Source organism: Oncorhynchus tshawytscha, linkage group LG09 (assembly GCF_018296145.1).
Source record: "Oncorhynchus tshawytscha isolate Ot180627B linkage group LG09, Otsh_v2.0, whole genome shotgun sequence".
Classification (NCBI taxonomy): domain Eukaryota; kingdom Metazoa; phylum Chordata; class Actinopteri; order Salmoniformes; family Salmonidae; genus Oncorhynchus; species Oncorhynchus tshawytscha.
In genome coordinates this window covers 79227340-79239908 of record NC_056437.1, presented here as the reverse complement: position 1 = coordinate 79239908, position 12569 = coordinate 79227340, and the positions used below count along the sequence as shown (strand labels likewise).

The following is a 12569-nucleotide window of genomic DNA, read 5'->3' as shown; positions in this document are numbered from 1 at the left end:
TAAAGTGTCCTGTTATGTGAAGGACTGAAGATTACCACACCAAGTGCACTAGGTCTGGTAGAGTGCCTTAGGGGAGTGTACGACTGTGGTTGGAGACTAACATGCATTGACAGTGAGACTGACTGCACTGGCAGAGATAGTGGGCTAGAAACCAGCCTGAGAGCCACTGTGAGTGGGTAAAGATTTCAGGAACTGAAATGATGGTTTATTCTATACAGAGTTCAATACGCAAAATTCAGTCCAAGTGACTTGGTAGTGTATTAACAAGGTTATAACAACTTTGATACCCATTCTTACAACTACTTCATGTTCATCTCACCACAATTATTCCAATGAGACATAGGTTTGAGATGCAGTCAAACAGTAAAATGAGAAGGGGGCGCATCATTTAACGCCTACACATATACATGAAGACGTGAGGGAGACATAATCAAACTGACAAGCACCCCCTGGAACCCACACACTTTGCACAGAGTAAATTGGCACAGCATTTGGAGACTCCAGTGCACGAGTCTGTGGAGGAGAGCGCGCACTGACCGGATTACAGGAGACAGTTAGAAGGCAGCAGAGGACAACAAAGGATTCAAAAACAAAAGGGGAAAAAAACAATAAAGATATGCAAAAATGTGTGATTAATGTTAAAGGAATAAGAGAGTGGAAACAGAACAGGATAGAACTATTGCCGAAAGGCAAGGCGTACAACAGAGACTCCTGGGGTTACACATCCTTCCTCCCAAAGAGTGCGTGGACTATTCAGAATTGAGGTTATAATTCAGAAGTGGATCGAAACAACAAGCAAGCTGCACAACAAAATAACTTGTTGTCTTTAAGGTAAGCCTGGCCTATTTATCAATTATCCTAAATCATAACCTAAAATGTGTAAAGGTCCCCAGTGTCCAATACACATTAGAATGTCAAGACGTTTGTGGTGGGAAACAGGACTCACAGACTTCGCCAAGTGAAAATGTATTACTATTCATTTTCACAGTCTTTAAAATGTATTTTCAAAAAGATCATCTACAAATAATGAAGGCTTGTTCTGAAACCAGTGAGAATCAAATGCCTCTTCTATTTCATGTTTCCTGGAACAGCTGTCCGGTCTCACCTAGGTATGCTACTATTGATAGGATGCGTAACCTTGGTTTAACTGAGATTTTTAAATTTTTTATAACTAGGTTAATAATTATCAAAGATACATTTAAACTGGTCAGAGCAATATTTGAATTTATAATTGTGAACTTGGTTATTTGGATATCTCCTACTAAGTATTTGACAATAATACCTGCTCAAGACATTTGCATGAGACACTTATACACTACCATTCCCCATTAAAGTTTGTCCTTCCATCAATCTAGAGCTCAATGAGGCACTGCGTCACCCAGTCCATGATCATACACTGCAAGGAAACTGCTGTGTAGGGATATAGAGCAAACAGCTGATTTATTATACAGTTCATCTTATTTCAACTCGAGGGCATCCAGGAATCAGTCATAGTCACCTGCTGTTGTGAAAGTAAGACCTGCTCCTCTCTAGGATCATTTAGTCTGTGTTCGAGGTCATCACAATGTTTTGTTCACAAACTGAGAGCGAATTAACCCAGGGTTTACAGACCCATTCACAATAATGGATGACATCCAAATGTCAAAGCTACAGTAAATGTGTACAGAGGAAAATGTCGATAAAGGATGGATCTGTCGAGTAGCCTACAGCACACCAGAGCAATAAACAGGAGACGGGGACAGAGAGGGATATATAAATAAACAGGAGACTGGGACAGAGAGGGATATATAAATAAACAGGAGACGGGGACAGAGAGGGATATATAAATAAACAGGAGATGGGGACAGAGAGGGATATATAAATAAACAGGAGACGGGGACAGAGAGGGATATATAAATAAACAGGAGATGGGGACAGAGAGGGATATATAAATAAACAGGAGACGGGGACAGATAGGGATATATAAATAAACAGGAGACAGGGACAGATAGGGATATATAAATAAACAGGAGACAGGGGACAGAGAGGGATATATAAATAAACAGGAGACGGGGACAGAGAGGGATATATAAATAAACAGGAGACGGGGACAGAGAGGGATATATAAATAAACAGAGATGGGGACAGAGAGGGAAAGAGAGGGATATATAAATAAACAGGAGAGACGGGGACAGAGGGGACAGAGAGGGATATATAAATAAACAGGAGATGGGGACAGAGAGGGATATATAAATAAACAGGAGACGGGGACAGAGAGGGATATATAAATAAACAGGAGATGGGGACAGAGGGATATATAAATAAACAGATAGGGATATATAAATAAACAGGAGACGGGGACAGATAGGGATATACAAATAAACAGGAGACGGGGACAGAGAGGGATATATAAATAAACAGGAGACGGGAAAGAGAGGGATATATAAATAAACAGGAGACGGGGACAGAGAGGGATATATAAATAAACAGGAGACGGGGAAAGAGAGGGATATATAAATAAACAGGAGACGGGGACAGAGAGGGATATATAAATAAACAGGAGACGGGGACAGAGAGGGATATATAAATGAACAGGAGATGGGGACAGAGAGGGATATATAAATAAACAGGAGACAGGGACAGATAGGGATATATAAATAAACAGGAGACGGGGACAGAGAGGGATATATAAATAAACAGGAGACGGGGACAGAGAGGGATATATAAATAAACAGGAGACGGGGACAGAGAGGGATATATAAATAAACAGGAGACGGGGACAGAGAGGGATATATAAATAAACAGGAGACGGGGACAGAGAGGGATATATAAATAAACAGGAGATGGGGATATAAATAAACAGGAGATGGGGACCCAGAGAGGGATATATAAATAAACAGGAGACTGGGACAGAGAGGGATATATAAATAAACAGGAGAGACAGAGAGGGATATATAAATAAACAGGGACAGAGAGGGATATATAAATAAACAGGAGACGGGGACAGAGAGGGATATATAAATAAACAGGAGACAGGGACAGAGAGGGATATATAAATAAACAGGAGATGGGGACAGAGAGGGATATATAAATAAACAGAGAGACAGAGGGGACAGAGAGGGATATATAAATAAACAGGAGACTGGGACAGAGAGGGATATATAAATAAACAGGAGACGGGGACAGAGAGGGATATATAAATAAACAGGAGACAGGGACAGAGAGGGATATATAAATAAACAGGAGATGGGGACAGAGAGGGATATATAAATAAACAGGAGACTGGGACAGAGAGGGATATATAAATAAACAGGAGACGGGGACAGAGAGGGATATATAAATAAACAGGAGACGGGGACAGAGAGGGATATATAAATAAACAGGAGATGGGGACAGAGAGGGATATATAAATAAACAGGAGACAGGGACAGAGAGGGATATATAAATAAACAGGAGATGGGGACAGAGAGGGATATATAAATAAACAGGAGACAGGGGACAGGAGAGAGGGATATATAAATAAACAGAGACGGGGACAGAGAGGGATATATAAATAAACAGGAGACGTGGACAGAGAGGGATATATAAATAAACAGGATATATAAATAAAGACAGGGACAGAGAGGGATATATAAATAAACAGGAGACGGGGACAGAGAGGGATATATAAATAAACAGGAGACAGGGACAGAGACGGGGGGATATATAAATAAACAGGAGACAGGGACAGAGAGGGATATATAAATAAACAGGAGACAGGGGACAGAGAGGGATATATAAATAAACAGGAGACAGGGACAGAGAGGGATATATAAATAAACAGGAGACAGGGACAGAGAGGGATATATAAATAAACAGGAGACGGGGACAGAGAGGGATATATAAATAAACAGGAGATGGGGACAGAGAGGGATATATAAATAAACACAGGGAGCAGAGGTTCAGGAAATCTAGAGGAAAGTTGATGTTGTAATGAAACAGATAATCCTACAGTTAACTCTGTGTGGCCAGGCGATCCTTACTGGTAAAACCCGCTTGTGATTCTGCATCTGTGTTCTAAAAACTGGGATTTAGCAATGATGAAACAAGTTATTATCTTTTTCCAAGTACAAAGCCAACACCACCTTACGTTTCCCATATAATTAGAATTTTCAGCACGTTTCTAAAACAATATTTATACAGGTTAAAGTAATAGTACAATAGAAGTAGTAATAAAATGAACCAAGCAGAGAATTCATCCCATTTACCTGCAAAAATAATGACTTTGATCTACTTGGTCCTTCATTATGTAACACTTTCCTTGTTTAAACACACAGCCCTCTTTTGAAGCCATGCATGCAATGGTTGACCTGACTGGGGTTAATCAATCACTACTTAGTAGGGGGCTGTTGTTGACTGACCCTAATTAGGGTACTCTACCCTAGCTGTAAACAGACAGAGAAGGTTCCAGATGGTTCAACATGATTGACACACAGGGAGACAGGGATTGATCTGTTACAAATGAAGGTGATGGGAATTCTTAGACTGTCAGATGTCATTTGGTCATGTTTCTTTGACACAGTGGCTCATGGAAGAATTTTTTTAAAAGTTGTTCCACTTGTTGCATTGTAAAAATGATATCAGTAGACCTTCTTACTGAAATCTCTGAGAGCCCAGACTGGATTGATCAACAGAATTTCTGGCTTGTTCAGGGAACTGACAAGATTAAAATAGTTTATTATGATCATAATCTAATTTGACCAGACAAAGTTTTGCATCTGAATGGATTCAGGAAATGTACCAAAGCTAGAGAAAATAAAGGTCAACATAGACAAACTCATTCCCTCTGTACCTGCCAACATTAAGTACTGCTGTAACAGACTCTTATTAGCCACTTCATGTTTTAGAATTCAGTTATACAATCCCAAACCCTGCGTCTGGTATTAGAATAGTATGTTTTATTTTCACTTAGGATGGGGTATGGGCTTTAACTGTAGCGTTTGAGAAAACAAGGAACTTGTGGTTGGGTCCACCTTTATTCTTCTCTTGTTTTATTAGTTTCCTTGTAGGCCTACATCCCATTGGTTTCTCATCAATAAATACAACAAATAATCATAATGACAACAAGAAACACATCGCAACCGAACCCTACCCATTTTGAACAGCCATCAGCAGTTTCATATGCATACTGTTCCCTTTTATACATCTCAGAGAGGACTGCTTGGGCCCAGCTTGTGTATTATCTTCCTATGTGTTTGAGATATGTCTTGATGTGCAGTAAGAACCCATATGCCAAATGGTATGTAATCCTACTCCAGTGATTAACCTGGGACAAGTATGACGTGGTTTAGGAGATGTCCTGTTGGCGTCGTCATCCTTCCACAACACTGTCCGCCACCAGCACCGTCTCTCTCCTTTTCTTCTCTCTCCATAAGGGATTAGTGTGAAATCTGAACCAGGTCACTCTATTTAGATCTGCCTTTCATATCACTTCTTTGAGACTAGAGATTAGGAGACTATTCATCTGCAATTTAAGAGATTATGGGTTAAGAATGGCCTTGCCAGACAAGTACACATAAAGATACAGTAAAGGAAGTCTCCCCTCCCCTCCCCAGCCAACGCACGCACGCACGCACACGCACACACACACACACACACACACACACACACACACACACACACACACACACACACACACACACACACACACACACACACACACACACACACACACACACACACACACACACACACACACACACACCTCCTGCTCAAAGGGGATTAAGTATCTGAATCTGTGTTGTGTAACAAGGATTCTTATTCAGGCCTTCTCTCCCCAAAGTTCAGTCTTCCTATGCACTCATCATCTCCCTACACTGTGATGATGAGTGACTGTTAGATGTAATTTTGTTAAACCTCTGTGAATCAGTTTAAGATGTGTTCTGTTTAATCTTGAATCTTCCCCTCTCCGTGACTCATCCTGAAGAGCTCTTACTAGCCCCCTCCACCATGTCTCTAGTGGCTTTACCGATATGCTCCATCCCCCTCGCTTCACCACACAGTCACCCTCCAAATTCCACAATAAAGGGTTCCTATGGAAACCGCTCGCTGCTAATCACCTGCAAGCACTGCATCTGTACCTGTCTCATTTCAACTCCTGTAACCAAAAAGTGATCAGCGTCATGATTACTCCGACATTGACGGATGTGATCTTCAGTGTAATGTCCTCAGTTGATGTTGATGTTGTCCTCCTGAACCAGAAGTACCTGTGGGAGAAGACACAACATAAGACCACTGGGAAGTGTGAAAAACATTGATAACAATCCTAATAATGTCACTGTATTGTACATTGTCTTGCAGACAATTCCATTGGCAACCATGTTTGGCTTTGTGGACTGTCACATACATCCTCACATCTGGCGGTTGATCTGTCAGGAAAACTGGTCCTTCCGTGCAAAGGTCTCAAATGATGTAGTTTCACAATGACACAAAACCTTTGCATGTTTTCACAAAATAAAGCTACAACTACTACCTTGATCTTGGATTTCTAAGTGTTTTGTATCGTAGGTATTATGATGCAAGGATTATGAGAGGGATTTCTTTTACATAGATACGTAATGACAGAAACAACCCTGAGCCGTTTTCTAATATTACGTGACGTTAGGATATTTGGAGATCATGGTGGAACCACGTTGTTTAGTTTCGTAGAAGTCTTTATTTAGCGCCGAAATGAAGTAATGACAGGTGTTTTTTCAGTTGTGACATTGGCCTCTATAAAGAGACGAATAACACAATCAACCACAGAAGTGTATTGTCTCAGGACTGAACTCTTACTTGAAGATATACAGACCACCCCTACCTTGTCACAACACAACTGATTGGCTCAAACACATTAAGAAGGAAAGAAATTCCACAAATGTACTTTTAACAAGGCACACCTGTTAATTGAAATGCATTTAAGGTGACTACCTCATAAAGCTGGTTGAGAGAATGCCAAGAGTGTGCAAAGCTGTCAGCAAGGCAAATGGTGGCTACTTTGAAGAATATAAAATATAAAATATATTTTGATTTGTTTAACACTTTTTTGCTTCCTACATGATTCCATGTGTTATTTCATTGTTTTGATGTCTTCTCTATTATTCTACAATGTAGAAAATAGTAAAAATAAAGAAAAACCCTTGAATGAGTAGGTGTGTCCAAACTTTTGACTAGAACTGATTGTTTGTAACCCAAAAACCAGGTCACAACAAATCATAGTTCTCTCAATAAAATATGCTCACACTAAATCAGTTATGAATGTTGAGGGATAGTTATCCAAATCTGTGCAAAATGATATGGTGATGCACAGGTACAGATGTAGGATCTTAATTTTATCATTATTATTTTGGCTGAGAATTTTCCTGAGAAGCAGGAAATGTAGATGAGCTTTGTGATTTCATACATTCACTGAAAACCTGCAGTTATAATAACAGTATTGCACTTTTCATGTAGTCTCATTTTGACCAGCTAATAGCCTAACCACCGATCAAGCAACATTATGGACTAAATGTTTGAATAATTTTGCTGCAGGACTATTTTGCCCTGACTATATAGGTCAAATTAATATCCCACACCTGTACTGTGTAGGAATCTTGGCAAAATGTAAAATCTTTCTCCCTGTAGTGGTCTTCACCGGGAGATGCCGTCCGTGCACACATTGACAGTTGCCATGCCGATACCAAATCTTTCGCAGTAGACTACTTGCCAGGGCGGAGTCCAGCCTCCCACCCTACTTATAGACCTACTGACCATCTGATGATCACTGGTGCCATGGGAACAGCACGGGCCAACAGGTGAGGACGCCATGAATGGATTCTGTCATACCTGTGTCATACCCAGTGGCGTAAAAATGAAAGTACTACTAAAGTAATTTTGGGGATATTACTATTTATATTTTTACTTACATTTTTACTTTTACTTCACTACATTCCTAATGAAAATAATGTACTTTTTACTCTACACATGTTCCCTGACACCCCAAAGTACTCGTAACATTTTGAATGCTTAGCAGGACAGGATTTCAGACACTTATCAAGAGAACATCACTGGTCATCCCTACTGCCTCTGATCTTGCAGACTCACTAAACACACATGCTTTAATTGTAAATGATGTCTGGGTGTCGGAGTGTGCCCCTGGCGATACGTAAATAAATAAAAACAAGAAAATGGTGCTGTCTGGTTTGCTTAATATAAGGAATTTGAAATGATTTCTACTTTTACTTTTGATACTTATGTATATTTTAGCAACTACATTTACCTTTGATAGCTAAGTATATTTAAAACCAAATACTTTTAGACCTTTTCTCAAGTAGTATTTTAGTGGGTGACTTTCACTTTTACTTGAGTAATTTTCTATTAAGTTATCTTGACTTTTACTCAAGTGTGACAATTGGGTACTTTTTCCATCACTGGTCATACCTTATGTCCCCAAAGCTGACAATGCTTCTCCTTATTTGTGTTATCACAGGGAAATGGACAACCTTAGCTCGCCAATGTACAGTTGAAGTCGGAAGTTTACATACACTTCGGTTGGAGTCAATAAAACTAGTTTTTCAACCACTCCACAAATTTCTTGTTAACAAACTATAGTTTGGAAAGTCAGTTAGAACATCTACTTTGTGCATGACACAAGTAATTTTTCCAACAATTGTTTACAGACAGATTATTTCACTTATAATTCACTGTATCACAATTCCAGTGGGTCAGAAGTTTACATACACTAAGTTGACAGTGCCTTTAAACAGCTTGGAAAATTCCAGAAAATTATGTCATGGCTTTAGAAGCTTCTGATAGGTTAATTGACATAATTTGAGTCAATTTGAGGTGTACCTGTGGATGTATTTCAAGTGGGAAGCTTGTGGAAGGCTACTCAAAACGTTTGACCCAAGTTAAACAATTTAAAGGCATTGCTACCAAATACTAATTGAGTGTATGTAAAGTTCTGACCCACTGGGAATGCGATGAAAGAAATAAAAGCTGAAATAAATCGTTCTCTCTACTATTATTCTGACATTTCACATTCTTTAAATAAAGTGGTGATCCTAACTGACCTAAGACAGGGAATTGTTACTGGGATGAAATGTCAGGAATTGTGAAAAACTGAGTTTAAAGGTATTTGGCTAATGTGTATGTGAACTTCCGACTTCAAATGTACATAACTTCAATATCAAATGAATGGAACCAAAATAGTGCAAACATTAAAAATTCAATAAGTATATGGTTGAATATAGTTTCCTGATCAATGGAGCACTATAAATTGGTCAATATAATGTCTGTATGTCCCAGTCAACATAGGCTGTCAAGAGACTTGGCTCATGTATAATCCCTAAACCCGTGATGACCGCAATCCCTCTCACATAGCTAAACACAACTCACCTTCCCAGGTTATCCTCTCCAGAGGAGAGAGACAGATCGGTCTGATCAATATTAGGAGGTTACCAGAGGTAGGTCAAATGGTCTTGAGGAAAGTGAGAAAGCAACGTTTCATGCTACCTTTGTATTCAAGAAGGATACCCTTATAGGACTGTAATACATTTCTCATTCACAGCATATCCTTCCTAAGCGCGGTCTTAAACGCATGAGAGAATGTGAGTCATACATTATGTCTCTCACACTGTGCAGAGTTGGCAAGCTATTCATAGTCACTGTGTCCTGTAGGGCACACTGGTAAGAACAGATAGCCCTATGAGACCACAGACACAGTTTTATAACCTCAACTCTTCCTGTTCTACACCCTCTCTCAAACCACTCTCACATCTCTTGCATCACACTGGTCAATTTTCTTATTTATCCATACTTTCCCCTTTTGTTAACCCAACAGGTACAACTTTGCAGCGCCAGATGAGGAGGGCCTGAAAATCTCCACACTTGGGCTCCACAACGGCCACAGCTCGCCAAATAGCCGGTTCCTCTCCCCTAGTGGCACATCCGGAGGAGATAGGATATCAGGAGCCACAGGTCGTAGGATGAACAATTACAACGGAAAGATCTCTACTACAGGATCGAGCCAACTAAGAAGTCGCTTCGTCAAGAAAAATGGGCATTGCAACGTGGTGTTCTCTAACATGGAGGAGAAATCACAACGTTACCTGGCCGACATCTTTACCACCTGCGTGGACATCCGCTGGAGATACTTACTACTCCTCTTCTGCTCGACCTTCCTGTCCTCTTGGATGTTTTTTGGAATAATCTTCTATTCAGTTTCCAGAGCCCATGGGGATTTTGATGAGCACCCTGGAATGAGTTCCTCTTCAGGGTTGGAAGGGAATGGGCTTGGGGTTGGTGAAGTTGAAGGGGTGCAGAAAACGTGGCAGCCATGCCTCCTTCATGTGGAGGGCTTCGTCGGAGCCTTCCTATTCTCCGTCGAGACCCAGACCACCATTGGTTATGGGTGGCGCTGTGTCACTGAGGAGTGCCCTGTGGCAGTGATCACAGTGGTGGTCCAGTCCATAGTGGGATGCATCATTGACTCCTTCATGCTTGGCACAATCATGGTCAAAATGGCACGCCCTAAGAAGAGGAACCAGACCCTGCTGTTCTCGAAAAACGCTGTGATTTCCCTGCGCGATGGCAAGCTGTGCCTAATGTGGCGGGTGGGTAACCTGCGCAAGAGCCACATCGTGGAGGCCCATGTGCGGGCACAGCTCATTCGACCCTACGTCACGGCAGAGGGAGAGTTTATCCCTCTAGAGCAGAGGGATCTCAACGTAGGCTACGACGAAGGCATAGACAGACTCTTTCTGGTTTCTCCTCTAGTTATCGTCCATGAGATCGACGAGGACAGCCCCCTGTATACTGTGAGCCGGGCTGATCTGGAGTCTGATGACTTTGAGATCGTAGTGATCTTGGAGGGCATGGTGGAGGCCACCGCCATGACCACCCAGGCCCGCAGCTCCTATCTGGCCAAGGAGATCCTATGGGGGCATAGGTTTGAGCCTGTGATCTTTGAGGACCGAACCAAGTATCAGGTGGACTATGCTCGCTTCCACAAGACCTACGAGGTGCCCTCCACACCCCACTGCAGCGCCAAGGAGCTCAGTGAGACGGCCAGCCGGCCTGCCTCATCCGCCTCCTCCCACTCACTATTCCCAACCAGCCCCAGAATCACCCAGCACCTCGTAACCCCCCACTCCCCCAGCGCCTTCTGCTATGAGAATGAGGTAGCACTGAGCTGTGGAGAGGACGAGGATGAACTGGATAGGCAAAAGGGAAAAGACAGGGGGGAGGAAAGGAGGAATTCAGTTTCTGTAGACTTTCATCATTTGTTTCAGGACACAGCCACAATGACATCCGGCAGCAACATGCTGTGTGTTTTGGACAATCAGATGGATTTTGACATTCTACAGACGACCATTACTCGTGATCCACTGACATATAAAAGTGAGTCAGGAATCTGAGGCAAAGGGATGGCACCCTCAGACCCTTCCCAACCCCTCCATGCATATAGTTGAAGTCGGAAGTTTACACACACTTAGAGTCATTAAAACTAGTTTTTCAACCACTCCACAAATTTCTTGCTAACAAACTATAGTTTTGGCAAGTCGGTTAGGACATCTTCTTTGTGCATGACACAAGTCATTTTTTTGTTTACAGACAGACTATTTCACTTATAATTCACTGTATCACAATTCCACTGGGTCAGAAGTTTACATACACTAAGTTGACTGTGCCTTTAAACAGCTTGGAAAATTCCAGAAAATTATGTCATGGCTTTAAAAGCTTCTGATAGGTTAATTGACATCATTTGAGTCAATTGGAGGTGTACCTGTGGATGTATTTCAAGGCCTACCTTCAAACTCAGTGCCTCTTTGCTTGACATTATGGGAAATCTAAAGAAATCAGCCTCAGAATTTTTGGTTCATTCAAGTCTGGTTCATCCTTGGGAGCAATTTCCAAATGCCTGAAGGTACCACGTTCATCTGTACAAACAATAGTATGCAAGTATAAACACCATGGGACCACGCAGCCGTCATACCGCTCAGGAAGGAGATGAGTTCTGTCTCCTAGAAATGAATGTACTTTGGTGCGAAAAGTGCAAATCAATCCCAGAACAACAGCAAAGAACCTTCTGAAGATGGTACAAATGTCTCTATCTCCACAGTAAAAAATATATATATATCGACATAACCTGAAAGGCCACTCAGCAAGGAAGAAGCCACTGTTCCAAAACCGCCATAAAAAAGCCAGACTACAGTTTGCAACTACAGATGGGGACAAAGATCGTACTTTTTGGAGAAATGTCCTCTGGTCTGATGAAACAAAAATAGAACTGTTTTCCCATAATGACCATCATTAAGTTTGGAGGAAAAAGGGGGAGGCTTGCAAGCCGAAGAACACCATCCTAACCGTGAAGCACTGGGGTGGCAGCATCATGTTGTGGGGGTGCTTTGCTGCAGGAGGGACTGGTGCACTTCACAAAATAGATGGCATCATGAGGACGGAAAATTAGGGGGATAAATTGAAGCAACATCTCAAGAATTCAGTCAGGAAGTTAAAGCTTGGTCGCAAATGGGTCTTCCAAATGGACAATGACCCCAGGCATACTTCCAAAGTTGTGGCAAAATGGCTTAAGG

General features: G+C 41.5%; 1 protein-coding gene across 2 annotated transcripts; it reads left to right on the top strand.

Annotated features, from left to right (window-relative positions):
* Positions 1-502: 502 nt before the first annotated feature.
* Positions 503-11510, top strand: LOC112258768 (inward rectifier potassium channel 4-like). Of its 2 annotated transcripts, XM_042327541.1 has the most exons (3): positions 503-831; positions 7621-7790; positions 9818-11510. In XM_042327541.1, the coding sequence occupies exons 2-3, from the start codon at positions 7753-7755 to the stop codon at positions 11391-11393; spliced, it is 1614 nt and encodes a 537-aa protein (XP_042183475.1). In that variant the 5' UTR covers positions 503-831; positions 7621-7752; the 3' UTR covers positions 11394-11510. The 2 variants fall into 2 exon arrangements, with proteins under 2 accessions (XP_042183475.1, XP_042183476.1); XM_042327542.1 differs by lacking the exon at positions 7621-7790.
* Positions 11511-12569: the final 1059 nt, after the last annotated feature.